General features: G+C 38.9%; 5 protein-coding genes across 5 annotated transcripts; all 5 read left to right on the top strand.

The window, feature by feature from the left end:
- The first annotated feature begins 152 nt into the window (after positions 1-152).
- On the top strand, positions 153-4,080 carry hsdl1 (hydroxysteroid dehydrogenase like 1). Its single transcript, XM_085132348.1, has 5 exons — positions 153-600; positions 1,440-1,885; positions 2,393-2,476; positions 2,683-2,832; positions 3,007-4,080. The coding sequence occupies exons 1-5, from the start codon at positions 381-383 to the stop codon at positions 3,076-3,078; spliced, it is 972 nt and encodes a 323-aa protein (XP_084988474.1). The 5' UTR covers positions 153-380; the 3' UTR covers positions 3,079-4,080.
- A 1,466-nt stretch (positions 4,081-5,546) lies between these two features.
- LOC146501957 (gap junction Cx32.7 protein-like) lies at positions 5,547-9,548 on the top strand. Its single transcript, XM_085132347.1, has 4 exons — positions 5,547-5,693; positions 6,472-6,623; positions 6,736-6,921; positions 8,551-9,548. The coding sequence occupies exons 1-4, from the start codon at positions 5,582-5,584 to the stop codon at positions 9,154-9,156; spliced, it is 1,056 nt and encodes a 351-aa protein (XP_084988473.1). The 5' UTR covers positions 5,547-5,581; the 3' UTR covers positions 9,157-9,548.
- A 1,307-nt stretch (positions 9,549-10,855) lies between these two features.
- gja13.1 (gap junction protein alpha 13.1) lies at positions 10,856-13,122 on the top strand. The gene is given in 3 exon segments (XM_085132349.1): positions 10,856-11,075; positions 11,682-12,085; positions 12,088-13,122. Coding segments are annotated over 2 exon segments (849 nt in total). The 5' UTR covers positions 10,856-11,075; positions 11,682-11,709; the 3' UTR covers positions 12,561-13,122.
- Positions 13,123-14,311: 1,189 nt separating this feature from the next.
- LOC146501955 (gap junction Cx32.2 protein-like) lies at positions 14,312-17,508 on the top strand. Its single transcript, XM_085132351.1, has 3 exons — positions 14,312-14,441; positions 15,271-15,404; positions 16,256-17,508. Exons 2-3 carry the CDS (start codon positions 15,276-15,278, stop codon positions 16,913-16,915), a joined length of 789 nt encoding a protein of 262 aa, XP_084988477.1. The 5' UTR covers positions 14,312-14,441; positions 15,271-15,275; the 3' UTR covers positions 16,916-17,508.
- A 1,350-nt stretch (positions 17,509-18,858) lies between these two features.
- On the top strand, positions 18,859-23,793 carry c15h1orf198 (chromosome 15 C1orf198 homolog). Its single transcript, XM_085133018.1, is given in 7 exon segments — positions 18,859-18,916; positions 18,919-19,178; positions 19,923-19,973; positions 20,056-20,184; positions 20,515-20,682; positions 21,047-21,400; positions 22,576-23,793. Coding segments are annotated over 7 exon segments (1,062 nt in total). The 5' UTR covers positions 18,859-18,873; the 3' UTR covers positions 22,633-23,793.
- Positions 23,794-27,338: the final 3,545 nt, after the last annotated feature.

Raw genomic sequence — 27,338 nt, 5'->3', positions numbered from 1 at the left:
TTAATTTTAGAGTTTATACTTGATTTTATTGTTTGTTATGTGATAATTAAAGAATATTTCAACCTTATTGAATATGTTTAAAAATCATTCAACATGAGGTGAAAGTATTTAGACGGATTTTTTGTTACGGTCTTGAATGCAGCACTGCTGTCACGTGACCCAATGTTTTGCTGCTTTCACCGGGTGTAGCAGAGGAGACATACCTGCTTCTTAAACGAGAATTCTTACAGCTTTTATTAGTAATTTTACTGTGTAGGGTTAGTTGTAGCTTCCATTTACACGTCTGAAGTATTCGTTAACCTAATCACGTACAGGTCCCAGCGTTATATCACCGAATAAGCTTTAGTTAGCAAATTATCTCAGCAACACCAGCGTGGGCTATGGCGGCGGTTGACAGCTTTCAGTTTTTGTACAGAGAAATTTCTCGTTCGTGTAACTCTTACTTTGAAGCCCTGGCGCTGGTCGGTGCTCTGTACACGGCCAGCAGGGCAGTGATCCTGCTGAGCGACTGCTGCACGTTGGTTAGGGTGCATTTTCTGCCCAGATTGATCCCAAGTAAGAAGCTGACCCAGAGATATGGTGACTGGGCTGTCGTTTATGGTAAGGATGGGCCGCAGCAGAGTTAATTTCAGTTATATCATAATTGAAGTAAACTCTATTTCATTAATTTATTTCATTAAATTCATGTTTCATGAATCTATTTCATTAACAATAGCCAAAGTCAACAGGAGTATATACAGAATGCAGTTTTTAAATCATGGTTGCATGTATGAATGGGAGACAAGCTATCCAAACCTACCTTGCGTTTTGTGAAAAAGAAAATTGGCCCTTAAACCCAATAACTGGTTGTGCCCCCCCTTAACAGCAAGAAGTACCATCTAGCAGTGATAACTGGCAATGAGTCTTTCACATCACTTTGGAGGAATTTTGGGTCACTCTTCGTTGCAGAATTGTATTAATTCACCCACAGTGGAGAGTTTTCCAGAGTGAGCAGCCTGTTTAAGGTCACGCCAAAGCATTTAAATCCGTACTTTGAGTAGGCCCTTTCAAAACCTTTATGGGGTGGACTTGCTGGTGTTTTGGATCATTGTTCTGCTGTATAACCCAAGTGTGCTTGAGCTTCAGGGTACGAACTGATGACCAGATATTTTACTTCAAGATTTTCTGGTAGAGAACATAATACAGTAAGCAGAATGTCCTAAATCATCTTTTAAAGGCTGCATTTTAAATTTACTTTGGTTATCTTTCTCTAATATTAAAATTTGTTTGATGATGATGAAGAAACATTTAAATGTGACAACATATGCAAAAAGCTTAGTAATCAGTAATCAGGAAGGGGACAAATCCTTTTTCACAGCACTGTAACTGGTTCAATGTCTATAATGTTGCTGCAAACCTTTTTGTTCTCTCTGGCATGACTTTGTCATCTCTCCTGTCAGGTGCATCGGAGCCTGTAGCCAAAGCATACGCAGAGGAGCTGGCCAAGCATGCCATTAGCATCATCTTTGTCACTCGGGACCCCTCCTCTGTTAGAGACATGAGTGCATACCTCTCCCAGAATTATGGAGTGGAAACTCTTGTGGTCTCAGCTGACTTCTCCCTGGACCAAGTGGCCTGCAAGCCCATCAAAGAAGCATTGAGGGGTAAAGATATTGGCTTCCTGGTAAACTGTGTCGATGAATCTTTGGCTTCACCCCAGAGCCTGATTGAAGTGCCCGAACAGCACCTCTTGGATTTGGTGAATAGGAACATTGCAGTCACTACTCTGATGACCCGATTGGTTCTGCCGGGGATGGTGGATCGCAGCAGAGGTGCCGTGGTCAATATATCATCGGGTGCCTGCTGCAGACCTCTTCTTGGAAGAGTGACGCTCACCGTGTCCACTGTGAGACAAATCACTGTTACAGTCTGCAGGCATGGAGACGTGCCAGTAAAACATATCTATAGCCTGTATAGATCCTTTGTAATATGATGAAGAGCACATTGATGTCTCTGATCAATTTGAAGATCTGTTGTTACTACTATCCCCTTAAAGTATTGATTTGTGGCAAGTAGATCCACTGCTGGTGGGTGTGGATGACCTGCAGAAAAATATGTTGTAAAACTAAGCTGAACAAACAGGATTTATGCAAAATAAGTTTTAGTCTTCTGTTTTCAGGTTTGAACCTTGATTGTTTGTTAATGGTTGATTAAAAATGTAACTTTTTTTTAGTATGTAAAGTAGTGTCGGCCAGAAAAAGGTTTGAGAATCAACAGAGTGAGCCACTCTTTAAAGTAAATTATGTAGGTTTTTGAACTGTCATCTCCATTTCTTCTGTGTGCTGGCTATAGTCCCAGTCACAACAACGTTATTTTTTTCCTGACAACAGCAACCTTTCCTCTGACATTTCAGGGATACCTGGATCATTTGTCAAGAGCTCTTCACCTTGAGTACAGCAGCAAAGGCATATTCATTCAGAGTCTGATCCCTTTCCAGGTAAATATCTTAACAGTAGCTGTTCTGTAAGACCTGAAATCTGGCAGCAAAAGTCTGGCTGGATCCACAATCCCCACTGCTATTACTCTGATAGTTGCTAATGTATGGCTTGTCGTGTTTGCACGTCATGTATGAAATTGGCTATCAAACTAGGGAGATCGATGAAATCAAGCTGCTTAACTTCATCTTTGTCCATGTCCATTTAGATAGCCTCAAGTGAGCAGCAGCCATCATCTTCATCACCATCACGAAGAGAAGGCTGGTTTGTACCAAAGCCAGAAGTTTATGCTCGCCATGCCATCTCCACTCTGGGAGTCTCAAACAGGACCACAGGATATTGGCCTCATACCCTGCAGGTCAGTTGAAATGAAATCATGTCATCAGTTTTTATTTTGACAGCATCACAGAAAATGTAAAAAAAAAATCTGAGTGAGATGATCTCTGATACTGTTAAAGCTTTTGTGAAACCAGAATTGAAAACATTAAATACTTTTTCCATATCCTGTTCTCTTCTCTTTTTGTCTTCGCAGTACGGATTGATGAGATGCATTCCAGAGTGGATCTGGGTTCTCGGATCACGAGTGCTCATTAGCTCAACCTAAGAGCTTAATCTAACGCACTGGGTCTTCTTGTTACACGAATCTTGTTGCATTCCAGCTTCTTCTGCTATTAAATCTGTTGAACTTTGATGCTCTGATGAGGCTGACACTACCGTTTTCTTTCTATTGATTGGATATTAGTTAATAAAGAAGCTGCAGTGGAATTCATCTAAATTGATGAGTAAAAGTACAAACATTTTTTCAACATTGCTCCTGCATTACTAGATTATGGTCTGATGAATCTGTGACATCCAGCGTTTACTTTGAAGCCAGACAACCTTAATTATTTCCAGACCGGTGTTTGGGTTAGATTTACAAGCTTGTCAATTATTATTGGAGCCTAACAATAAGACTTTGTTTGGTCTTGTGCACAGAAACCATTTTATACGAGTCTCCATTCAGTTTGCAGTGAAACTCATTTTACCTCCTGTGTATCTTCAAAAACACTTCAGTGGAAGAGAACATTGTGTATAAGTGCAGACAACATCAAAAGCCTCACCATAAATGTGAGACAAATAAGAGCAATATAAAAACAAACACAGCTGAAGTGAAACGAGTATAAACAAATTCACTAAATACACAAGTCTAAATTTAAGAAGTTAGGCTTGATTTAGATTTAAGAATACTATTAAGAAAATATTTTGACTTGCACTGTGATAAGTTTTGCTTTTATCTGCTATTAATCTACATCCCATGTGACTTCATTCTAACCAAAAACTTTTTGCTCTGACCACGCCCATCTCACACATACACAGAGCCAAAAACAAAAATAACAGGCTAATAATATGTGATAGCCTTTTCATCAATGTGTTTGTGTAAAAAAGCTGTACGGGAAATCTCATCCAGATGCTACAAACATGTTTGTTGAAAGTAAAAAAAATAGTTTATATTTCTTGTTCTTGCACTGAGATTCTATCCTCGGCTTCTTTGATTTGCTGGTCTAATCAAACAAAGAGTCTAAATGTCAAGCTTTCTACAATACAGTGTGGTGTTTATCTGCTGCAATATATATGTGTGTGTGTGTGTGTGTGTGTGTGTGTGTTTACATACAGATAAGTGTGTGACGAGTGAATGAAGTGTGATATTCAAGCATCTCCAATTTAAAGGTGTATTGAAGTTTATGGTATTTTATTTTATTAAGAAACAATATTTAAGACATTTGATATGAGAGCATTTTGCTTAAAGTGGACCTGTTATGCTAATTTCCATCTCATTACTGATTCAACCACTTTTAACTCCTCATTTCAAGCCAACTAATTGGCTGTCCGTCACAAACACAAGATTTGAACAGCAGGTGGGTTAGAATGAATAGCCTAAACTATTACACCACATATATAAGAAAACGAATGTGGAAAAGTATAATAGGTCTGCTTTAGTTAATCATTTGTGTGATATTTGAACACATTGAGATTAATTATGTTAATTGATTGCTGGAATGTGAAATACGTGTGTTATTGTAGCACATAATCAGACCAATAAAACTCCTCCATTCCAACATTACTTGTGACGTTGTTTTCATATGTGTACTGTAACTTTTGTCTTTTATGTTGAACCATATTTTTATAAAACCTGAGCCCTCTGCCTTACTTGTGCATGTTTGTCTTCTCTGATACAATGACTGATCAATAAGGGGAAGGCTAGGCTTTGTTTTTCTCTTTAAAGTGTAAGTACGGAGTAAATTATTTACAGAGCAGAGACGATGCAGGCTTCCAGAGTTCAGTCTGTAACCCCCACAGATGACCTGGGTCAGAGTAAACCTTAGAGGAAACTTGTAAACCTCATGAACGCGCAGTGTGGTAGTTTGTAGTAAACAGACACGGTGCTGTGCAAACCCTTCTTTGGTAGGATTTAAATATGACGCCAGAGTCTGAATACTGTGCTGGTGAAAAGACGAACATTTGCTTGAGCAAAAATACTATAAGCAACAGCAAAAAAAAACTCATACAGCTAAGTCTAGGTAAAAGGTCATTCCTTCAGAGAGGTTATCAAGTTTTTTTTCCAGTTTCTCGTGTGCAATTTTCACAGTTGGGGCAATAATTTGAAAAAGACCACATGGATTATGGACATTAGTGAAATATTGACAGGAAAGCTAACAAAATTTAAACACTGTTGATTTTGAGAAAATGTTTCACTTGTGTAAGTAAAAGCGTAGGAAGCTCTGAAAGATTCATTTAAGGGACTTTTACATATGATTCAATTCTTAATTTTGGTTTTCAGCTAACCGCATTATTCACACCGTTTTCCTGAAGTGTCAGTCATGCTTACGAGCTTCTGCATTAGTTCATCTCCTGAATCTTCCTTTATTTCCCAATATTAAAAAGAATTAGAAAACGTACAGCAGACGATCACGTTCTCTTTTCACTGTCCAACAAAGCTGAAATGCAACAAAAATGAAATTATATTATAAACCAATGACTGGTTACACTTCAGCAGAACGTCTGAATTGTTGTTAGGACAAGGAGTTGCTGTTGTGGTTAGGATGGTGTCCTTCCAGATAAGTCGCTGAATGAACAATAAAACAAGGACAGCTTCTTCTTCACTTTCTCTTCTCCTCATCTTCTTGAGGTACTGCTCTCTTCAGCCACCTTTTCTTCTCAATTTTTCAGTTTGGTCAGCTGGTAAGTTGATTTTTATATACAGATGCAGTCTATCTCTGATTTCACCATTCAAGAAAGAAAGAAAATCAGCGATAATGATGCACATGTTGTAGAAAAATAATAGTTTATGGACTTATGTTGGAGTATGTCTCTGTTATGACTTGGGTTTTATTTGTACCATTATGCAAGGATAACTGCGTTTCATCATTGAATTTTATTTAATGGTTGTTGTTATGAGACACTGAGTATAAGTAAGCATGCAAATGTGGATCAGAGCTAGCAAAGGCAAAACTTCAAGCCAGCTGCAAAAAATCATGTATTTAGAGTAATTTAAAATCCAAAGTGCAATGTGGGCTAGAAAAGCCACAGAAGCGTCACCGAATGTTGCGTGAAACAGTATCAGCTTTAAAATCATCATCTAAAATGAACTCTGCAAAAACCTTCTTTATGAACAGTTTAAGCTCAGTTTCTAGAATTCTTTGAATTATGCTTGGCGGCGGTTGGCGGTAACCAAGGCTAAGGTTTCAGTGTCCAGCAGATAAGTATGTTTTGGAGACTTGAAATCAGCAGCCGTGGCCTCTATCTGCACAGTCACAAGGCTGCAAGAAGTGATAAAAAGTTGGCCTTGTGAGTGAGGCTGTCTGTTCTGACCTTAACAACTGCAAGTCAGGTTACAAACTACTCTCTGTAATAATATATACATATCTGAGATCACCCACGTATCCCTTCAGAAATGACTGCCTTCGACTGCTGTGTCTATCTGCCTCCGTGTTTATTTCATCTGTACCTTCTTTAACAGAAGCAGGACAGCTGGTGATTGAAATGGGTGAATGGGATCTACTGGGCCACTTGCTGGATAAAGTGCAGAGCCACTCCACCGTGATCGGCAAAGTGTGGCTCACGGTGCTCTTTATCTTCCGCATCATGGTCCTGCAAACTGGTGCTGAGAAGGTTTGGTGCTGTTTTTATAGGACATATCTGAGTGAAAAGCAGGATTATAGCTTTATGGTGGGTTTTTTTTTTTTTAAATAACATTTTTAATTTTTCCTCTGATCTCATTCAGGTTTGGGGAGACGAACAGTCTGACTTTGTGTGCAACACTCAGCAACCCGGCTGTGAGAATGTTTGCTATGACCTGGCCTTCCCCATCTCTCACGTGCGCTTTTGGATTCTTCAGATTATTGCAATAGCGACTCCAAAGCTGTTATATCTCGGTCACGTCCTTCATGTTATCCACGTTGAAAAGAAGGTGTGTCGCTGCAGTACGTGCAGTACAATTGTATCACTGCTTTTTGTCATGCATGCCACACCTATAAGGGAGTGGCAAATGCATGGAAGAGAAGATCATTTTAGCACCCTTTATGGGAAGTTAATTTGCGCCATCGTTAGCATTAGTGTTTATCACTTAAAGAGGAAGCTTAAGACTGCGTCATTATTTTTCACCCCAGACATAACAGCTTTTATTCTTTCCACCTTATGAGTATGTCTATTTATGTGTGCTTTAACAGGGCAACATTATTTGGAATAAAGCCCTGGGACACCAACACATTTTGACTACAGGAGCTGCTCCATGCCATGAAGCTCCTGGCACACAGTTTTTGCAATATTAATGCCAGAGGTTTGAACAGCTCCAGGTTTGAAGCTCTGTAGTTATCGAGTAAGTGAGCGTGTTGGTGACTTATTGCTGAGTCTGTTTCTATTTTGCAAGAATACGGAAAGGGAAGACGTTTCACCAACTGGCTTGTTGCAACAGTTACAGTTACTGTTACAGTTACACTTGAATTCAGTGATCTCTTTAGAATGACAAAGGTTTGTAAAGGAAGACTACATGGCTGGGTGGTTGAATTTATACACCTGTAGCAATTGGAGTGAAAATTCAAACATTAAGAGGTGTGGTCCAGTGCTTTTGTCCATATTTCCGGTTTCCATTAGAGTAAATAACTTGCTAATAAAGACCTGGACACTTTTGCAGGCTAACCAAGTCAAACATAAACCAAGGTAATGTGCAGCTAGTAGACTCAAGTCTCCAAAGCTTTTGTTTTGGCTGAAAGAAGGAACCAGCAAAGGGCTTATATTACAAGCCCTGCTGGAAATGATCCAGTGTAAACACAACATTTGATTTCATGTTTTCTTCACCTTGGTGGCCAAACATTCATGGGACTGGGTGGCAGTGCTAGAGTCTATCCCAGCTACCTTAGGATGAGAAGTGGGGTGCACTCTGGATTGTGCAGTATGATGGCGGTGTGGTTAGGACTGTTGCCTGAAAGCACAAAGGTCCTGAGTTCAGTTCCAGCATCAGGCCTGTGCCGTGTGAGTTTGCATGTTCTCCCTGTTTTCGCATGAGTTCTGGCTTCCTCCCACAGTCCAAAGACATGTACTTAGTGGGGTTAGGTTAATTGGTGATTCCAAATTGCCTATAGGTGTGAATAGCTTTCTGTCTCTATATGTTAGCCTGGCGACCTGTCCCGGGTGGACACCTGGGGCAAGCTCCCCACCCCCGCAACCCTGAATTGGAAGCAGAAGACAATAGATTGATAGTCAAACCATTTCTTGATGGCTTAAGAAGTAGTTTTCTTAGCAGGACAAATCTCTAGTGCTGGTTAAAAGAAACAAAAAAGCTTCTCAGTGCTTCTCCAACGCACATTAGCTGTTCCACCATATGCTAACATTGCTCTGATATTTTATATTGTGCTCATACATTTAGCCAAAATGTTAATGAAAACACAGCTTGGAACAGTGTGGCAGTTTGGAGTAACTGTTCAGCCATATTTTGGCAGAACATTTTGGAACTGTGAGAGTTTGTTCACACTGCCAGAATTAAGGTTTATCTGTTTCCTGGAAAATGTCTAACTCTGTGTTCTTGCTTTTCTAATCCAAGATGAAGGAAAGGATGAAGAAGCAGGAAGAGCTGGATGACCAAACCAATCTGCTCCTTAGGAGGGCCTATAAAGTTCCCAAGTACACCAAAAACAGTGGCAAGATCAGCATCCGTGGCCGCCTCCTGCGCAGTTACGTCCTCCATCTCCTGGCCAAAATTGCCCTCGAGGTTCTGTTTATCGTGGGTCAGTACCTTCTCTATGGTTTCTCCCTACAGACACGCTATGTCTGCACCCGCTTCCCCTGCCCGCACAAGGTGGACTGTTTCCTGTCCAGGCCCACAGAGAAGTCAGTCATTATCTGGTTCATGCTGGTGGCGGCTTGTGTCTCCCTCGTCCTCAGCCTGGTGGAGCTGTTCTATCTGTGTGTGAAAGCTGTGAAGGAATGCATGGCGAGGAGACAGGACTACACTGTGACCCCAGTGACTCCTCCACCCTCAGAAAGGAAGGCTTTTAAAAACCGGGACGAGATGATTCAGAATTATGTCAACCTGGAGCTGGAGCTGCAAGGACGAAAGTTAGGGGTGAACGGCATCACAAGTGGAGTCAGTGAGGCTCCTAGAAATGGATCACCTGAGAACAACAACATGGGGGAGATCCACATCTGACGTATAAGCCCAGTAATAGGTTGTATATGCGGTTCCTGGCAGTATTTGTATGCTCTGGAGGCTTTGGAGATGTGTGTTTGTGTGTGCACTAAATAGAGCAGGTGGGAGGGAAAAGGCCAGCTTCTGCAAACAAGACTCAGTCACATGCAAAGGGCTGCAGAAAATGACATTTTTTTCACAATAGTCAACTGGAGTTTACTGTTAATACATTACATGATTACAGTGAACTGTTTTCCACTTTTGATACCTTTAATAATGTTTAATACTGATTCAATAAACCTTCAATAAAGACCCAGATGTGACTGAAATGTAACTGTCCTGTTCTTATGCTATGAACCACCCTGTCTGTAAAAGTAATGGAACAAACATAATAAATGTTCAAATAATTTTTATGTCCAGTGTCCCGTACAATAATTTTCTCAATTTAAAATGAACAAAACCTCCATTCATCAATTTTCTCAATCACTTATCTAGCTTAGCATCATGGGTAGCTGGCGTTTATTCACACTGTCATGAGATAAGAGGTGGCGTTGCACTCTGGAGAGGTTGCCAGTTCTTACAAAGATACATAAACACAATATTAACATTTGCTTTTTTGTTGTTTTTTTTTTTTTAGTTAATTTTTTTTAATTAAAACTGGACCGTAAATGTATAATTGTGTATATGGAGTAGCAGTTGTGTAATGCTTACAAAACTGATGAAATCTGGATCTGGATAATGACCCATAATATATTAACCCTGTAAAGCCGGAAAATTAAAATTTTTTGAAAGATTAGTGTTTATTGAATCTAATGAAAAAAATATATGCAATTTATTCTTTAAAATGTAATGGACAATTTCTTTTGTATTTGGTAGTTAGTTCAGTGTCTTTATTTGCACATCTGAACTATCAGCTCTGCGATTAATAGGCAGTTTCCTTTACTGCCTGAGCTACAGCAGCCACATTTGTTGTTAACAGCATCAGAAAAATGTACAATTATATGAAACAGAAAAAAGATTAGAGCTAAACTATCTCTGCCTAAACTTAACAAAACTTAATTTACTACCACTTAGCTTTAGCTTAGCTTTTGACCTGCATAAGAAAAGTGACAGTAAACAGTTTTTCTAATCCCACAAATTATGACTAACTACCTGGTTGCAGGGCGTGATGTTTTGATGATTCTGGCAGGAAACAGCTGGTTATGAATGTTATTGTGAGTCACAAAACTTACCAGTTCATCTACTTGAACCTTATCTACAGTCTCATCAGACACAATTCTGACTAAATCAACAAATGTTTTAGCAAGGTGCGCGAATTCCAACCTAGCCTCCCAACTGGGAATTACACAGTACTTCATCATCTATGTGCATAGTTCTCATTTGTGTGTGAAATACACAAATAAATGAAATTGATAAATACATATATTTTGAACACATGCACCTTATTTTCAACTTCCAGTGCTATTTTACAGTGGCATCTCTTACTCGCCGACTGTGCAGCTGAAAGAAGACCTTCTTCTCTTCTGACACATTTATGATTAATGGTTTCACATAGAGAGCAAATTTCAAACTAACCTCCCAATTCAGACTAATACAGTTACTCATCATGCTACTCCTCCTCTTCCTCATTTGTATATAACACACACAAAAAATGTAAATACATGAAAACACACACACAGACACACACACACACACACATTCCTATTTTATTTATTTTCAAACTTTAGTGGCGGTTCACTGACACAACTGAACTGAACACTTGTCAATTATTACACCCGCTGCCCTCTTGGTCTGGTGTTTCTTAAACTTTTCCTGCTCTTGTTAGCTCACAGATGTGTGTTGCGTAACTCAGCCGCTGATCAGAGCACAGAAATCCAAGGTCCAACTATAGCTGGTGATCTTTCTGAACGAGACTCAGTCCTCTCTGAGCAGATCAACAGGTAAGATGTAACGGTTTCTCTCCTCTGCTTCAGATAACCGATCATTTTATCAATTAGAGAAAATTGTTATTATATTGGAGTTTTTCGAGAAAGACATTAAACAGGACACTAAAGATTCATTTCTTACTTTATTGTAAGTACATCGCTGGTTGTTAATTTAGTTTCCAGTTATAATTACTATTTTTTGACTACATTAACAGCATCAGATTTCTTTGTTAATTTTATTTATGGTATAGTTTTAATCATATTATAGCTTAATTTTCTGTATGCATAAAAATTTGCATGTACCTATTTTAAAAAAACATTTTTTAAGGTTTTTTTTTTTTTTCACTTTTACTCATTTGTCTGATGACACTGAGTCTCTTGTTCTTCCGTTTTCTAATGATTAATGATTATGTGTGGAAAATATTGATCCAAAAGCTCAAGGGTCAGAATACTGTAATTTCTTCTTCCTTCTCAGGTTTTAGGAGATAAAATGATCTATCTAAAGAGCTGTAAGCTCTTTTCATTCACCAGCAGTTTATTGATTAAAGAATAAGTTGTAGTTAATGTTTCGGAAATAAGGTGTGGTGTTAAGTCTTTACAACGTTTGCCTTCTTTTTTCAGAAATAGAGGCTAAACACTGTCATTAAAGATGGGAGACTGGGGGTTTCTGTCAGCCTTGCTGGAAAAAGTCCAATCACACTCCACTGTGATTGGCAAGATCTGGATGAGCGTCCTCTTCCTGTTCAGAATCATGGTTTTGGGTGCAGGTGCTGAAAGCGTCTGGGGTGATGAGCAGTCAGATTTCGTCTGCAACACTCAGCAACCTGGTTGTGAGAATGTGTGCTACGACCAGACTTTCCCCATCTCGCACATTCGTTTCTGGGTGCTCCAAATCATCTTTGTCTCCACGCCAACACTTATCTATCTGGGCCACGCCATGCACATCATCCACAAGGAGAACAAGCTGAGGGAGCTGATCTCCAGCCCTGGTGGCACCCAGTGCAAAAGGCCCAAATACACAGATGAAAGGGGAAGGTGCAAATCAAGGGGAATCTACTGGGGAGCTATCTGACCCAGCTTGCGGTCAAGATAGTTATTGAGGCCGGCTTCATTGTGGGACAATACTATTTGTACGGCTTCGTCATGGTCCCCATGTTCCCCTGTTCTAGAAAGCCCTGCCCCTTCACTGTTGAGTGCTACATGTCTCGACCCACAGAGAAAACCATCTTCATTATTTTCATGCTGGTGGTGGCCTGTGTTTCTCTGGTTCTGAACGTCATTGAGATGTTCTACCTGATTTGCAAAAGGGTCAGGTGTAGACGTCGCCCTCATAAGTTTACCTCTCCAGAATATCCTGTTAGCCTCTCAGGTCCAAGGTGGCCAACTGCAGAGGATGCCCTCAAGCAGAACAGGATGAATGCAGATCTTGAAGCCAGCCACAGTGTTGCAGGAAGCTTGGATGGGGCCAAGGATGAGAAACGACTCCTGAGCAGTCATTAAAAACCACGTCTGTGACAATTAAAATGTATTATCTTGCTCGGTGTCTGCATTCAGATACATCCAAGGGACTGAAAGACAATAGAAAAGCTTCGTCAAAGTCTTCACAGAATACATTGTTGTAGTTTTACTTATATATTCTTCTGGCATTTGCTTCCATTTCTTTGTATATGCCTGAAAATCTATTACTAAAAGGTGCAATACCAACATATTTATATTATACGAGCAAACTTTAGCTGCCAGTTCTATACTGCAAATCATCAAATACAGCAATTTACTGTAAAGTAGATTATAGCAGGAAAACTGTCAAATGAACAGTAAACTACTAGTAATCCTGCCATCAGTATTCTGCTGACAACATAAAAAAAAATTGCAATGGTTTAATGAGAAAAACTGTCTGTATACCCGGTCATGTTCTCTAAGTTATTGTCTTGTTCATTTTCTATGAGTTGATTTACCTACTGGAAGATAAAAATGATGTTGTTTGTTATGTGTAAGCAGCTTTTTTTGTATGCTTATTTGTTTGAAATAAATGACTTGAACTTGATGAAACGTTGCTTCTATCAATCTCTTGTCTTTAGATGTTCACACTTTTCAGTTCATAAGCCCTTATTTTGAAAAACCATGATTTACACACATTTTGTGTGACTTCATATCTACAACTAATAATTACTTTCATTATTCATTAGTTCTTTAGTTTTAGTTTTTCTAGTTTTAAGTTTTATTGTCATGTACAGATAAACAGTGTAGCCACATTTACCCATAACGAAGTTCTTTGGCTCGTGCTCCTCAGCTTTACATGAGCATATAGAAGTGTGCAGTTAAATTAAGAAGAAAATAACAGAAAATAGCGGTAATAATAATGATAAAGAGAAAAAAAGAGAAAAAAGTATTCAAAATCTAGAGAATTTAAGACAAGTAGTATTTACAGTTTGTGCAAAACTAGTGCAATGAGCATTTAAGTGGCATTAGTTGAATGTGACAGTGTGTAGAAACTGGCAAATAACAACAGTCAAAGCCTCCCAGAGCTGATAATAGTGATAATAGCTGATAGTTTTGTTTAACATATTTTGAAATGCAATAATTTTACATTTAGCTAAACTTATGTAAATAATTGTTTAATACAAGGTTGTTACATATGAATCATGTGGCGACTGACGAATCTTTTCATCTATAATCTGGTATTTCTTCAGAATGGGGTGCGGCTGTTAGGTTGACTGGTAATCGATCCGGCTATTCTTTCAAAGTTTATCTAAAGACAATGAGAACATCTACATAAAATAAAAATATAAAGAAAAAAAAGAAAGAAAGTGGGACATTATAGATCAAATATATCAGCTCAGCATATTTCAGTTCAATATCTCAGTCTTTGTGAAGTTTATAATACTAAACTTACTCAGTTTGTTCGGACTTCCAGCATTTTTTAATGACAAAACGAACATGCCGCAGCGTCACTGCTTGACTGAACGTTCATGTTCATTGTAATCTGTTTGAGCCGTTTAGTCGTTGACTCTGTTACTGTTTGACTAAAAATGCATAACTGACAAATGTCGTTGAATTCAAAATGTTAAAGAAGCTTATCATACAGGTATAACTACCACTGTATCATCCTATGAAACCAATGCAGAGGGGGAAAAAATCAAGTACAATCGGTTAAAAGTTTGGCAATCATTAACATTTTCCATGTTCAGCCCAATTTTGTCTACATGAGATTTCTCATTTCCAGATGTCATGACAACGTGACAGCTCACACGCTTGCACAACTCCATCTAATCTAAAGTTCAAGGTATCATAGACAAGTCTGGTTTGGTACGCTCGCTGCCATTCAGCTCTACAACTGGTGACTGATTCGCTTGTCTGCAAGAAGAGCTGTTACACTCAAAGGTAAGCTACAGAATGACTTATTTAAAAATCCTCCTCATTTACAAGGCATTTATTTCTAATTATAAACTGTAAACAGGCTAAACTTTTAATAAATATATTGGAATAAGATTCAAATAATGTCATGATCTCATTATTAAGGTATCTTAAGATGCATCTTGTCATGTGTTGACTGATGAGCACTGATTATTATTAGGGAGTGTATGTTAGTGAGACAAAATGACACACTATACATAATCTGTGACAGTAAACATCTGTATTTTCTTAGATTGGATAAATCAATGATATGCAGTTATTACGCTGTTAGTGCACTAAAGGGCTTTTCTTTCATACGATAAAAACATAGTGAAAGCCATATACAAACATCCGTTGCTTGTACATTCTTGTTTAAAATCCAATCAAATATATTTATTCCACAGCTCCTACTTTAACCTCTAAACAGTCACTGGGGATTATAGTACATGTGACTGTCTTAGAAGCAGGGCAGACTTTCTGCTGCTACTGGTGATGTTTAACCATTTCCATTGATTGATTATAACAAACTACAAGTTAATAATTTAAATAATAAAATACTTCAATTTATAAGTTTGAAAGACTCAAAATTTGAGGCCAGTTTAGTCATTTGACTCTAAAATTTAAGTTTAATTTAGGGTTTTGTCTCAGTTAGATATAATTTGAATATAGTGTACTGTATATGCAACAGCTAAATAAACAAACTATGATCTCCTCAGCAAACATTTATTCTCTAAATGGTCTGCCGAAGGCTAGATTTGATGAAACTTTGAGTTTATTCACATCTTATCATTCATTAAGGATCTTTATTTGTTTTCAGAAACCATGGGTGAGTGGGGATTTCTGTCTTCGCTGCTGAATAAGGTCCAGTCCCACTCCACGGTCATCGGGAAGGTCTGGCTCAGCGTGCTTTTCATCTTCAGGATCATGATCCTTGGAGCTGGAGCAGAGAAGGTCCGCTTTTACTTTTTCATCTTTTGGGGGAAAGAATTATACACAACTCACATGCCTTAGGTACTTTTGTGAGTTTTGGCCTTTCAGATTAAAAACAAACAAACAAACGCCCTCTGGTGGGTATAACAAAAGTCCACATAAAAACAGCGTTGAAACTAAAATTCAAATAATGCTTTGATAGCAGTAAATTTTCTTCACAACCAGTGGATGACAGTGAAAAAACACTGGTTTGGTACATTGAAGTTTTATTATTAAAGTTGATCTTACTATAGATATATAGCCTAACTCTATTTTATAGCCTGGTCATTGTACAGAGTAATACTTTACAAAATATGTAAAATATACAATATATTTTTGGTTTGTTGTCTTAAAAGTGTAAACGCAAGGCAGTGGTCTGCAATAATTTGATTATTTCAATAGTTAAGATGAGAATAATTCAAATTAACTTCATAATTGTTAAATATATTATAGTTTATATGTACATATGCATACTGAACAAGTTAAATGCACTTAGAAAATTTGGTTAAGCTAAGAAAATTTCCAAATCAATTATTTTAACCTAAGTTGTACCAGGTCGGTGACTCTTTGCATCTACTAGTCTGCACTGTTCATACTCAGGCAAATCAAGTGTACCAGTTATTCAATTAAAAAAGCACAGATAACTGTGTAAAACGAGTTCATTTATAAAACTAGTATGAAAGTTAAGTTCAATCAGCTTGCTTACTATATGTTAGGACATTGATTTTGCACTTCAGTGTATAGGATTTGTGCTGCTGTGTGACTAAATGTAATACCTAAATTTATTTTATTTTTTTTAAATAATAATAAACACTGTCATCTGAACATTGCAGGTTTGGGGTGATGAACAGTCCAAAATGGTTTGTAACACCAAACAGCCTGGTTGCAAGAACGTGTGCTATGACCACGCCTTCCCAATCTCACATATACGATTCTGGGTCCTGCAGATCATCTTCGTCTCGACACCGACACTGATCTACCTCGGTCATGTCATGCATGTCATCCACAAAGAGAAAAAGCTGAGAGAATATATACAGACCCACTCTAGCAGTGAAATAACAAAAGCTCCAAAGTATACAAACGAGAAAGGAAAGGTCCAGATTAAAGGTAATCTGCTGGGAAACTACATGGTCTCCATAGTGTTCAGGATCCTCCTGGAGATAGCATTTATTGTGGGGCAGTATTATCTGTACGGGTTCGTCATGGACCCACTAATTGAATGCTCCCGAGCCCCATGTCCCTACACTGTTGAGTGCTACATGTCTCGACCCACTGAGAAGACCATCTTCATCATGTTCATGATGGTAGCATCCTGCCTGTCGCTTGTGCTCAACGTGGTTGAGATCTTCTACCTGCTGTGTTGTCGCTCATCCAGACGAAAGGCCAAAACAGTGCCGATGACCGCCATTCCCCTTCACCCCCGTTTCACCAGTGACACCATGTTGAAAAATCAGAAACTTAGCCTCAATGATGTCAGTCACAGCACAGCCTGAGAAGTGCGGCTTTGATCCAATGTGCAGTATTTGAACAGTTAACTAGGGCAAATAACAAAGAGGCTTACACATTTGTAAAAAGGAAAACAAACGTCTTTCACGGCTATTTATTTTAAATGCTTAAAATTCATGCAATAAACTCACACATCTGAAACATCTAAAACAATCTGATGTTTGGTATATTGTCACTGGAGTAAATTGTTTTTGTCTCTTTTTAACTTACTTTTGGTTTTGTACATAATATTACAGGTGCATGTTTTGGTATTAGTTGAAGAGTCTGATGTGTGTCCTGTGACTACATGGGCTAAATATCTAGAGACTAGATTTCTGAACCCACTGCTGATATCTTTTAACTGCTGCAGTTTGCATTTACTAAAAGCCATTTTGTAGCGCTAAGAGGGTATGACTGTTAGCACTACTTTGCTTTATAAATGTCTTTTTTCTTTGTTTCTCTGATGTACTGATGATTTTACAGACATGGATGTTTTGGAAATGTACATTTATGTCATTTAAAATGGTTTGCTTTGATGTTTATATATTAATATATGTGACTTCATGTAGCTTGTCTTTGTACCTCATGTAATCTTAATAAATATTATTGAGAAAAAATATTTTTTTATGTTTTGAATTTTGTTTTAAAATTCTGTTTATGTTTAATTTATCTTTGTCTTGGAAACTCTTTCCTTTGATTTATTATAAATGACTCACTGAGAAGAAGTAAAACATCAAAGACAAATTTCAGATCTGTGAGGTGAAATAAATACCAATACTCAGATGTAGACTATTAGATCAAATTAAAAGTAGTATGTGATTATGCAGTTCTCTTACTTTACAAACAGGATGCAAATGACTGTTGCAGCTCTGGGGTTCTTTATTTGTCCATATGGATTAGATGAATAAAGCGTGCACATGATTTAACTTTGCAGTTCTTAAAATCAATGCATAGCAGCTAAAGGAGTAAAGAAACAGCAGTTTGCTGACGTTTTTGCCACAACTTTTTAAAAAAGTTAACAGTCAGTCATTCCAGTTCAGTTTGTACAGTAGACATACAGGGAAAATAAGTGTAACAATAAGCAGTATGTGGAAAATAAGATGGGTAAATAGATAAAGGAAATTGAAAAAAAAAACATTTTTTGGCCACAACTTATAAAGCCCAGCTTTTAAAGCTTGTTCCCACTGCCCCCAAGTGGTCAACAACACACAACAGGTTTAATGGACACATGAAGCCCCCAAAACAACTTAAACTCACTGGAAAACATCATGAGGTTGAGGAAAGACATGAAGCAGAATTCATAAGAATGCAGGAAAAGAAAAGTGCTCAAAGAACTATACTTACACAGGCCTTCTTAATAATGAGAGTGGTTGCTGTGGGCCTACTGTGTTGAAATGTGGTGGACTAGAAAAAGGCACTACTTAGATAAGTCTTGCTGTGTGTTCTTACTGTGTTATTTTATGTGAGCCACATAAAAGAGAACCACGGGTGAAAAATGTCACTGTGTTACCTAGGCAATCCTCAATTAAAATCACCACACAGCTTGTTTTATAAGAAATAAACATTTTTCACAATGAGGTAAGTTCACTACCCTGTCCACTAATATTCTTTATATCTTCCTCTTTATGTTATCCAGTGCAACTTGTGCCTTTATGCTATGTTATGCTAATCCCTGTTGATCATTTTAATATAGCTAGTAATTTACAAAGCTCTTATGTATTGGCCCTGTATGTATGGCTGGCAACCTAATATATATATATATATATATAGAGAGAGAGAGAGAGAGAGAGAGAGAGAGAGAGAGATCAGCCGGTCACAAATACACGTACACTAGAACACTAGATGGCGCCATTAGCCCTTAAATCTGAGCAGTGGTGCCGTATGGTGATTTTTATGGTGACGCCCACTCAGCGACGAGTACCGGCTTCCTCTTTCTCACAATAACAACAGCTGGCCCCAGTTAAAGATGGCCGCCGCAACCGTGGCGGGGCTCGATGCCCACAGGATGGAGGAAAGAAGTTGGAGTACTTCTCCTCCATCAACTCCATGGCAAAGAAAATAATGCAAGAGAGGGAGAAAATCAAAGCCAAGCACGGCTCGTCCTGGGAGAAAATGACGCCGCAAGAGCAGGACAACGCCATCGACAACTGGATGATGGATCCTCATATCCGAGCCCGATACGCTATGCACAGAGTTGAGCGTGAAGAAGTGGTCTGTTACCCTAAAATGCTAATTCAAACGGGTCAGAAGATAGTTCACTTCGGAGAAGAGGTACTTAAAAGACATTAGAGTTTGGATTTTGTGTGTTTAAGGTGTGTTTTAGGGCGAGTATAGCACGCTAACAAGAAAAGCCTGCTAACGAGAGCCACGTAGCCTCGAAAATATGTTGGTAAACGTCACTGTGGCGAGACGGCTGGCGACAAATATGGTGTTGTGTCATTGTATAATGAATAGAAATATTTAACAGTGAAACATTGTATATTTTAAAGGGTTTAAAATGACATTAGCTTTATTTTTATATATGGTAAGAGCCACTGTATTTATGCGAGTTTCATTATTAATGTAATCGTTGATTTGTAAAAGATAAATGCTGAAAAAAGTAGAGTTTGCAAAGACAGTTCGCCTTTTATGGGCTTTAAATACTTGTAACTAATAACATATTTACTGTTTTATAATAGTAAGCATCAGAACATATACCAGTATATCAGTTCACAGCAACACTTTTTTTTAAATGATATCAAGGCTGCTATGAGCAGATTTTGACAAGAGTTTAACTCCTATAAAGAAAAACTGGCAGGTAGGAAATATCAGTTGTTGCCTTTTAACCGATAAACCAATGTATCAAAAGGAAGTCTTACAATAGACAAGGTATTTGTTGGTGATAGATTATAGAAAATACACACATCATATGTTACTTTAGCCACCTAACCTAGTATAAATACCCTTAAATGCGGACAGTGAGCACAATGACTGTGTAAGCTGAAACTAATCACAGCATGTGTTTCTGTGTTTTAGGATATTACCTGGCAGGATGAGCATTCTGCACCTTTTTCATGGGAAACAAAGGTAAAAATAAATTAACAGGAATGTCTAATTTTTCTGGATAAATAAAGTATATCCTCCCTTACATGTCATTCGCATCTTTCAGAGTCAGATGGATTTCAGCTTGACATCAGGCCCTGTAGACCAGGGGATCTCATCATCCTCCCAGTCTGACTCAAAAGCGGCGAAGGTTACTCATTCCGGTCAGATTGGCAAGAGTGTAGCAGGAACAAAGGTATGATGGGGCCTCATGTTTGAAGCAGAGATTCAGCATGCGCATTTGGAAGGGAAGTGTTTGCTGTTGTAATAGGACTGTAAAATGAGTGAAAAATTTGCAGTAGTCGAGCATAAAGTGGATGTGGTGATGTTTGTTTAATTTTGTGTACAAAAAAAAAGTTTTCAGATAAATTTCTTTCTGAAAAACCTTCACCTTTGCTCACATTTTTAACAAGAGCTAAGTAGAACACCTAAAATAGGTTTTAGGAATTTTACCCAACAAGCCTCACTTCACAGTATCTTAAGAATGCAGGACTGTGTGCATAACTGTTTCTGTGTGGTTGGGAAGGTGTCTGTCAGCGAGGGCCGGAGACCAGAAGAGGAGTCATCTTTCTGGAAGATCAGTGCTGAGAGGTCCAGGCTGGAGGGTGAGCAAGCTGACTTCCAGTCCCTGACCCCCAGCCAGATCAAGTCCATAGAGAAAGGAGAGAAACCCCTCCCATCCTACCTCCGACAGGTACGCACGTAAAAATACCATCACATCCCATTTACTGATTACAATCGGAAGGTTGGAACTTCTTCAAAAAAAGTTATGGATGATGCCGAATTCTCAGGCAAAAACACTTGTTATGATCTGTAACGTTTCTGATAAATAACAGATGGAAAGTTCCAGCCTTAACATGTGTTATCAGACTGTCTTAAAGTAGAACCTAGCCTGAAACTGCAATATCTGGCATCAGTGACGCCTCCACGAGTAGAAGCAGATGGCAAATGTAAACAAGCTACAGTTTAAAAAGGAAAGAAAAGAAAATGTAAAATTGATGCCAGGTTTGTTTCTGAACATTATCCTTCTATGCTGCTTTCTTTACATTTTCCCACAGGATAGCTCTGTCAGCCCCAAGGAGCCTGAAACTGCAGAGCACCATGCTCCAGCTCCCACTAGGTCCACCAAGCATAGAGCACCCAAGCCTCCTGCACCACCACCTCCTATCCCCACCGCTGTCAGCGCAACTCCAGCATCCATCTCCATTTCTCCAAACCCGCCCCCACCTATCAGCGTCCCATCTACAAATGCAGGCTGGGAGAGATCTCAGAGCACCCTGCCATCCGTCAGCAACACGGTCGATGAAATGTTCGCCTCCAACCTGGTGTCCAAGCCTTCAAATGTCTCGAAGGAGAAAGAGAAGGAGGAAGAGGGCTCAGCCAATATTGACGTCAGCCCCACCTTTACCCAGGTAAGTTCCGTTTTCAGAGACTGCAAGTACTAAGTACATTTGAATTAAGCATTTGCTTTGGATTTTATTAAACACTAGCTAAAGTTAAAACTAAAAGGCCCTGCTCTTTGAAGTAGCTGCTGCTTGATTTTAAGGTGACCGGGCATGAGATATGCTTTAAAAAGGTCATACCGTATCTGTTTATCCCAGTATTTACAGGCCCATGATAATATTGGTTCTTGACCTGGTCCAGGCTTTCTAAAGGTCGGGTTTACATGTATAGTTTAGAAAACTTTTGTTAAAAAAAACTTAATTTCAAAAAATGGTTGTTATGTTTTTAGTTTTGCTTCATTATTGTTTATACTGACACAGAGAGACTAACATAAGTTTTACATTAAAGGGAGGACTCAGTGTTATTGATAAGGATGAAACCTGATATTGGATATTAACAGCAAACCTTGACATTTTGTGTCATAACGTTGGAGCTGAGAGTTAATATGTAGTTGCTACATTTTCATTTTGTTGGTGTTGGACATAGTGGCTAAAGTCTATTACTGATCCATGTTTTTGTATTAAGGCTTCAGACTGATGTGTTACAGGATCAACGCAGATGCCACATAATGACAGTGTACGACTTATTCTGCCAAGAGACATCACTGGTCTTTCAAACCTGGCCTTTCTCCAACATGACCACCTTTGTTTCCTTTGTAACAGAAGACTAATATGTTATTTATGGTCTTGTGTTGGAACCTAATCACATAGGACTTTAGCTGCATGACAATGAGGTTTGCAAAAAAGCCAAAATTGCAAAGCCCAGTGACAGTCATGAAGCGTGCAGGTAGAATACTGAATGGCTTGAACAGGACAGAGATGATTAAAAAATGTGATAGACAAACTGTCACAAACTGGCTTAATTACATGAGGCAAACCCAAACCCTAAAGAGGGCTGACACTATGTGCAATCAAAGAAAGAGTCCCAAGCTTTAATAGCCCATGTGAGGTCCATGTCACCTGACAAGCCTCCCGTGTCAGCCAGTCTTTAGCAAGAGTAGGACAGTGGGAGGAGCATTACCAAGCAAGGTCTTTGTCTTTTATGACGTCTTCGGTGGTAGCCCAATAATAGCTCAAACGCAGTCTGTACAGTGTCTTCTGCCTCACTGCTATTTATCAGGATCTCTCTGTTTCTCTCCTTTCAGTTTAATACAAGCAACAGCATCCTGAAGACCGGATTCGACTTCCTAGACAACTGGTAAACCACAGCAGGACCCAGTCACTGCTCTGGATGAGTCATCCTCATCATAACTTTAAAGAAGGACCACACTACCATGACCACAGACATCCACGTCTAGATTTAGGAGACACCATTTTTTTTTAAAATAACCACATTATGTTCTTGTAATCATCTTCAGTGGGTAGTTAAGACATTATCTCACTGCCCCTTTCCTGGTGGATTTTTCCCCTCTCCTTTCTTAGAATAGGATCGAGTCCATAGAATTGCCAAACACTTCCACATTTTCCACTTGATATGAAGTCTGTTGGAAGTCCACTCAGAGAAAAATTGAAATCAATTAGTTTATCGATCTGATGTACACGCTGGTCACACTGCTGCATACAGTAACCTGAGGATTCTGTTGTGTACATGTGTTGTGAGTGCACAATTGATTTCACACGTAGCTCCTAGACACGAGTCTATCAAATGAACAGTTTTATTCGTCAACATGGAACAAAACACTAAACCCATATACAGGTTTAAGTTAATATTTTTTGTTATTCTTTATTGCTCATGTTCTCTTTATTTATGCTTATATATTCCTGTAAACCTAAGAAATTTAGAGTAGTGCGTGATGTTGCAGTCCTGACCCACACAGTGCAATTACTACAGTAAAAATCTTGGGATTTTACCGTTACATCTCTTATTACTGCAGAATGTATTTAAAGCTTTTATACATACATAGAAATAGATGGTTGGTTTAAATGTAGCTAAATAGAAATTGTTCTATTTGGTATTTGGAAAAAAAACACACAGGAGGGAAGAACTGGGAAGTGCTCAGACTTAGTTATGGAAAAGTCATGGGCTGTATGTCCGGGCTGCTATGGGAACCAGTTACAGATGTCTTGCATGGATTCGGCTACTTGGCAACACTTTCACCCCTCCCAACTTTCACCTTTGACCTCAAAATAACGCTGAACAAAACTAGTGTGCATAGTGTGAAATGATTCACACTCAACTATTGTGTCGTAGGTAAATGGGCAGGCTTATAGTGTTTGGTGGCACTTGTGTCAGATCTACATGTAATGCTTAGTACATGGTTTTCTATATTTATCTGCTCATTGTATCTTCTGTTACACACGTGCATCACATTCATGCATTTTGGGGTCACAGTTTGGAAGGAAATAAACAAATTGTACTTAAACCTGGCTCTTATCTTTTTCATTCTATCATGAACCACATTCCTTTCTAATGGCTCCATGACACCCAAAAATAATATTTTCCTCAAATAGTAAAGACCATGATGATAAAAGTTTCCTTGTGTAGGAAAAGGAAGGAGTCACTGCAGTAATTTATGGTAGTAAAAACCTACAACAGAAAAAGTGGTGAAAAAGAACTCTGTGTTTCTCCATCTATGATTCCTAATCCATCATGTCATTAGGGAGGAGAGAGAAGGGTGCTGAAGTTTTGTGCTGCTCTGATAAAACATCTCATCAGCCCCGTTCAGAATCATTAGACCTAAATCTACCATCTCCCTCCGGGTTGCAAAGCAACCACAATGCAGCGTGTATTTTAGGAAAGCAAGAGCAATATTCTGTTTCATGCATTATGTATGTTGTGAAGGGCTGGTGTAGGCATAGCTACTCAGCTCTCTCGCACTGAGGTAAAGTAACATTTGTCAGTGTTGCTAGGGTTTGATGGACCTAAATTGTTTTTTTTTTAAACTTAAGTAAAGTCTGTACAGCAAATGTAAAGCTGCTTTCCTGTTTTAGTCCAATGGTCATCTAAAGCTTCATTAAGGCATATTTGTATAGATTTAAAAAAATCTTTATATTAAGTGAACAGGCTGTTAGCAATTTTATTGTGTCCAGGCAAAAAAGCATGGTTATTATAGTTTACTTAAAATAAACTAATATTAGATGAGAAAAAGCCCCTGGTCCCCCTGGCTCTGTTGGGCCTCCTCCGGTGCATGGAGGGCCCTCGGGTCTTTGGACCTGGGGCTCTGTCTGCCCTGGCGTAGCCAGCTGCTGGTGGAGCCTGCAGGCTCGTTGTTGCAGCCCCTTGTGGCTTCTGCACAGTGGCTGCTAGGTGACCCCCATCCGGAACACTCTTCAGCCCTTTTCTAGGTAGGTGGCACGATTGCCCCTGCAGTGGTCCTCCTTGGGCTCTTGTGCTCTGGGGGGCCTCTGGATATCTTGGACCCATGTCTCCTCCATGCCTACTTCATGACCTGGAAGGCAAGGCTATGGCTCCCCATACCCACAATTAAATACTTACATGGAGAAACTTTACGAACATAACTGCGCTCACACACAGGTGTACAAACAGGTACTTACAGACACACATTATCTTGGTTGGCTGCTGCCTCTAAACATACAATCCTAAACAAAAGTTTAAGAGCCCTTGAAAAATGGCCAGAAATTGTGTTTTGCATGATTGGATCTTAACAAGGTTCCAAGTAGAGCTTCAACATGCAACAAAAAGAAATGGAAGTGAGACAAAAGATTTTTGTTGAGCATGCAATTTATTGAAAACAACGCTTAAACTGAAACAGGCTGTTTTACAGCTGATCAATAGTTCTGAACATGAACTCAGTAACAAGTAGCTCCACTGTTATTGCTGATGCGAGCATTTCCATAAGGTGAGTGGAAACATTTCACCAACTGGTGAAGACGGCTGCACAAAGGGCATCTACTGTCTGCAACTGTTGTCCATTTTTGTGAACTTGTGAAGTTGTGTTGTTTTTTTCTCTCTCTCAGCAGGTGATCAAGCAGATTTTCAGTGTCTTTGCTCTCTATAGTCCTCTTCTCCTCTATTTCCCCCCACGACCTTCACAATCTTCCCAACCTTTCGTTCTCTTTCCTGTCCTCCGGTCCTGTCCATTCTGACTGCAATAACTCATGAAATAAATAAATAAATAATAATAATAATGTTAATGATAAAGGTAGAATAAAATATGACAATCAAGTGGACCAGTATAGCAAAAGCCATACAATCTACTTGGGAAAATAAATCTGTTGGGCATTTTTCTTGGCTTTCGGGCAATAATTCTGATTGCTAACAGTGCCAGACAGGACAGACCAAAAAGTAAATAAATAAAATAAAATAAAAACTAAACAGAAACAAGCAAAACCACTCTGGATATGAATTGAAACTAAACTTAACTCAATTAAAAAATAATTAAAAAAAAAAAAAACTAGTTAGAAAATACAGAACTATAACAATTTTGCAAGAAAGCTGATAAAATCCATCCATCCACCTTCTACTCATTATCCAGCTTTGAGTCATGGGAGAAGCCATATGAACACAGAGGCCCAGATTTCCCTTACTCCAGCCACCTCTCCTCTCAGCTGAGAGATATGATCTCTCCAGTCACGGGTCTGCTTACTGGTAGGACATGTCCAAAACATCTTGCCTTGGAGGCTTCCAGGAGGCATCCTAGTGAGATGCCTGAACGACCTCAGTTGTTGAATAGTATCTGAAATATACTACTATCCAAAAGTAGTATCTGAAACTTTGAACTGTCAGACCAAACCACAACAAACTGGTGGTTTGAATCCACCAGTCGGCTGGGACCTTTTTGTGGAGTCTGCATGTTGTCGATGTGCCTGTGTGGGTTCTCTCTGAGAATTCAGAAATTTCTCCCATGATCCAAAGCCAGGCATGTTTGATTGATTGGTGACTCTAAACAGGAGAAGTCAGGGATCAAACCACCAATCTTCCAAATGGTAGGTAACACTCTCTACCACACGTGCAGAGCCAGAGATATTTTGCTTTTGCTTCGTCCTCCTAGTCAAAATTTGGCACCAGAATTACCCAGAATGCAGCTCGGCATCTAGCAGAGTTGAGCAAAACTGGGGAACATTCAGTCCCACTGAGTCAGGTGAAATCACTTGAGGCACTTTCAGTCTTTGCTCAGCTCCCTGTGCAGTCATAAAAAAGCTGTATAAGCAGTAGTCGGCTACTCCCACAGACTTGTTAGCAGATTTCAATCTCCACTTTTATGTTATCTATAATTAGACTACAATGAATGACTGAAGAACTAATTAATATTAAATGGTCAGAGTCGACTCATAACTATCTTATATTGCCCATTTATCACATTATGTATTATGAGTGCTTGTGGACACTCTGGACTGGGGCACCTCTGTCCAGTCCGGCTGCCTCACTGAAGCACCACCCAGTGCTTCCAGACCCTGAATGGCTGCTTTGTGTCCAGGAAATGTTTGTGTGAAGATGTATTTTTTCATCAAAAATCTGGGTGAATGAAAATCATTGAATGGTATTAAAGTTACAACGAAAACAGAAACAGGACTCTTGTTGTGTAACAGTTTGTTACCTTATGTCTCGCAGACTAATAAAGCAGCCAGCTCTATGGAAGTTATTCAGTAAAAATACAACCAAAGGTCATCTCTGCAGAGCCAAAAGAAATAATCTGATAGTGACGGATAGTTACTGTTAGTATTATTCCTGACTGATGTTTTTTCCCTCCCCGGTCAGACATGACAGGGTTAGGTGGAAATTTGACTGAGTCATCCAGATATTTTACTGCTGATATACTCCATGATAAGTGAGCAATGTTTGCATTTCAGTCCTATTCTGCAGAACTGTTACTACAGAGGATTATTCTGGTGTTTTTGTTTGGTTTTTGAGAATATAGTAAAAACTTTTTAGTGACAATTTCCTCAAGCCCAAGTGTGTGCTTCAAAATCCTCCATGAGGCAAAAGGAAGACATTTTTCTAATGATG

This window comes from Neolamprologus multifasciatus, chromosome 15 (assembly GCF_963576455.1).
Source record: "Neolamprologus multifasciatus chromosome 15, fNeoMul1.2, whole genome shotgun sequence".
Lineage (NCBI taxonomy): Eukaryota > Metazoa > Chordata > Actinopteri > Cichliformes > Cichlidae > Neolamprologus > Neolamprologus multifasciatus.
The sequence above is the reverse complement of the archived record's forward strand: the minus strand, read 5'-3'. Positions and strand labels throughout refer to the sequence as shown.

Excerpts from the sequence above, each read along its gene's own strand:
- hsdl1 (XM_085132348.1), top strand. The coding sequence starts at position 381 with ATGGCGGCGGTTGACAGCTTTCAGTTTTTGTACAGAGAAATTTCTCGT. Across the intron at positions 601-1,439 it reads TGACTGGGCTGTCGTTTATG|GTGCATCGGAGCCTGTAGCC; the intron begins GTAAGGATGGGC and ends CTCTCCTGTCAG. Across the intron at positions 1,886-2,392 it reads TGACGCTCACCGTGTCCACT|GGATACCTGGATCATTTGTC; the intron begins GTGAGACAAATC and ends CTGACATTTCAG.
- LOC146501957 (XM_085132347.1), top strand. The coding sequence starts at position 5,582 with ATGAACAATAAAACAAGGACAGCTTCTTCTTCACTTTCTCTTCTCCTC. Across the intron at positions 5,694-6,471 it reads TTTTTCAGTTTGGTCAGCTG|AAGCAGGACAGCTGGTGATT; the intron begins GTAAGTTGATTT and ends CTTCTTTAACAG. Across the intron at positions 6,624-6,735 it reads TGCAAACTGGTGCTGAGAAG|GTTTGGGGAGACGAACAGTC; the intron begins GTTTGGTGCTGT and ends GATCTCATTCAG.
- LOC146501955 (XM_085132351.1), top strand. The coding sequence starts at position 15,276 with ATGGGTGAGTGGGGATTTCTGTCTTCGCTGCTGAATAAGGTCCAGTCC. Across the intron at positions 15,405-16,255 it reads TTGGAGCTGGAGCAGAGAAG|GTTTGGGGTGATGAACAGTC; the intron begins GTCCGCTTTTAC and ends TGAACATTGCAG.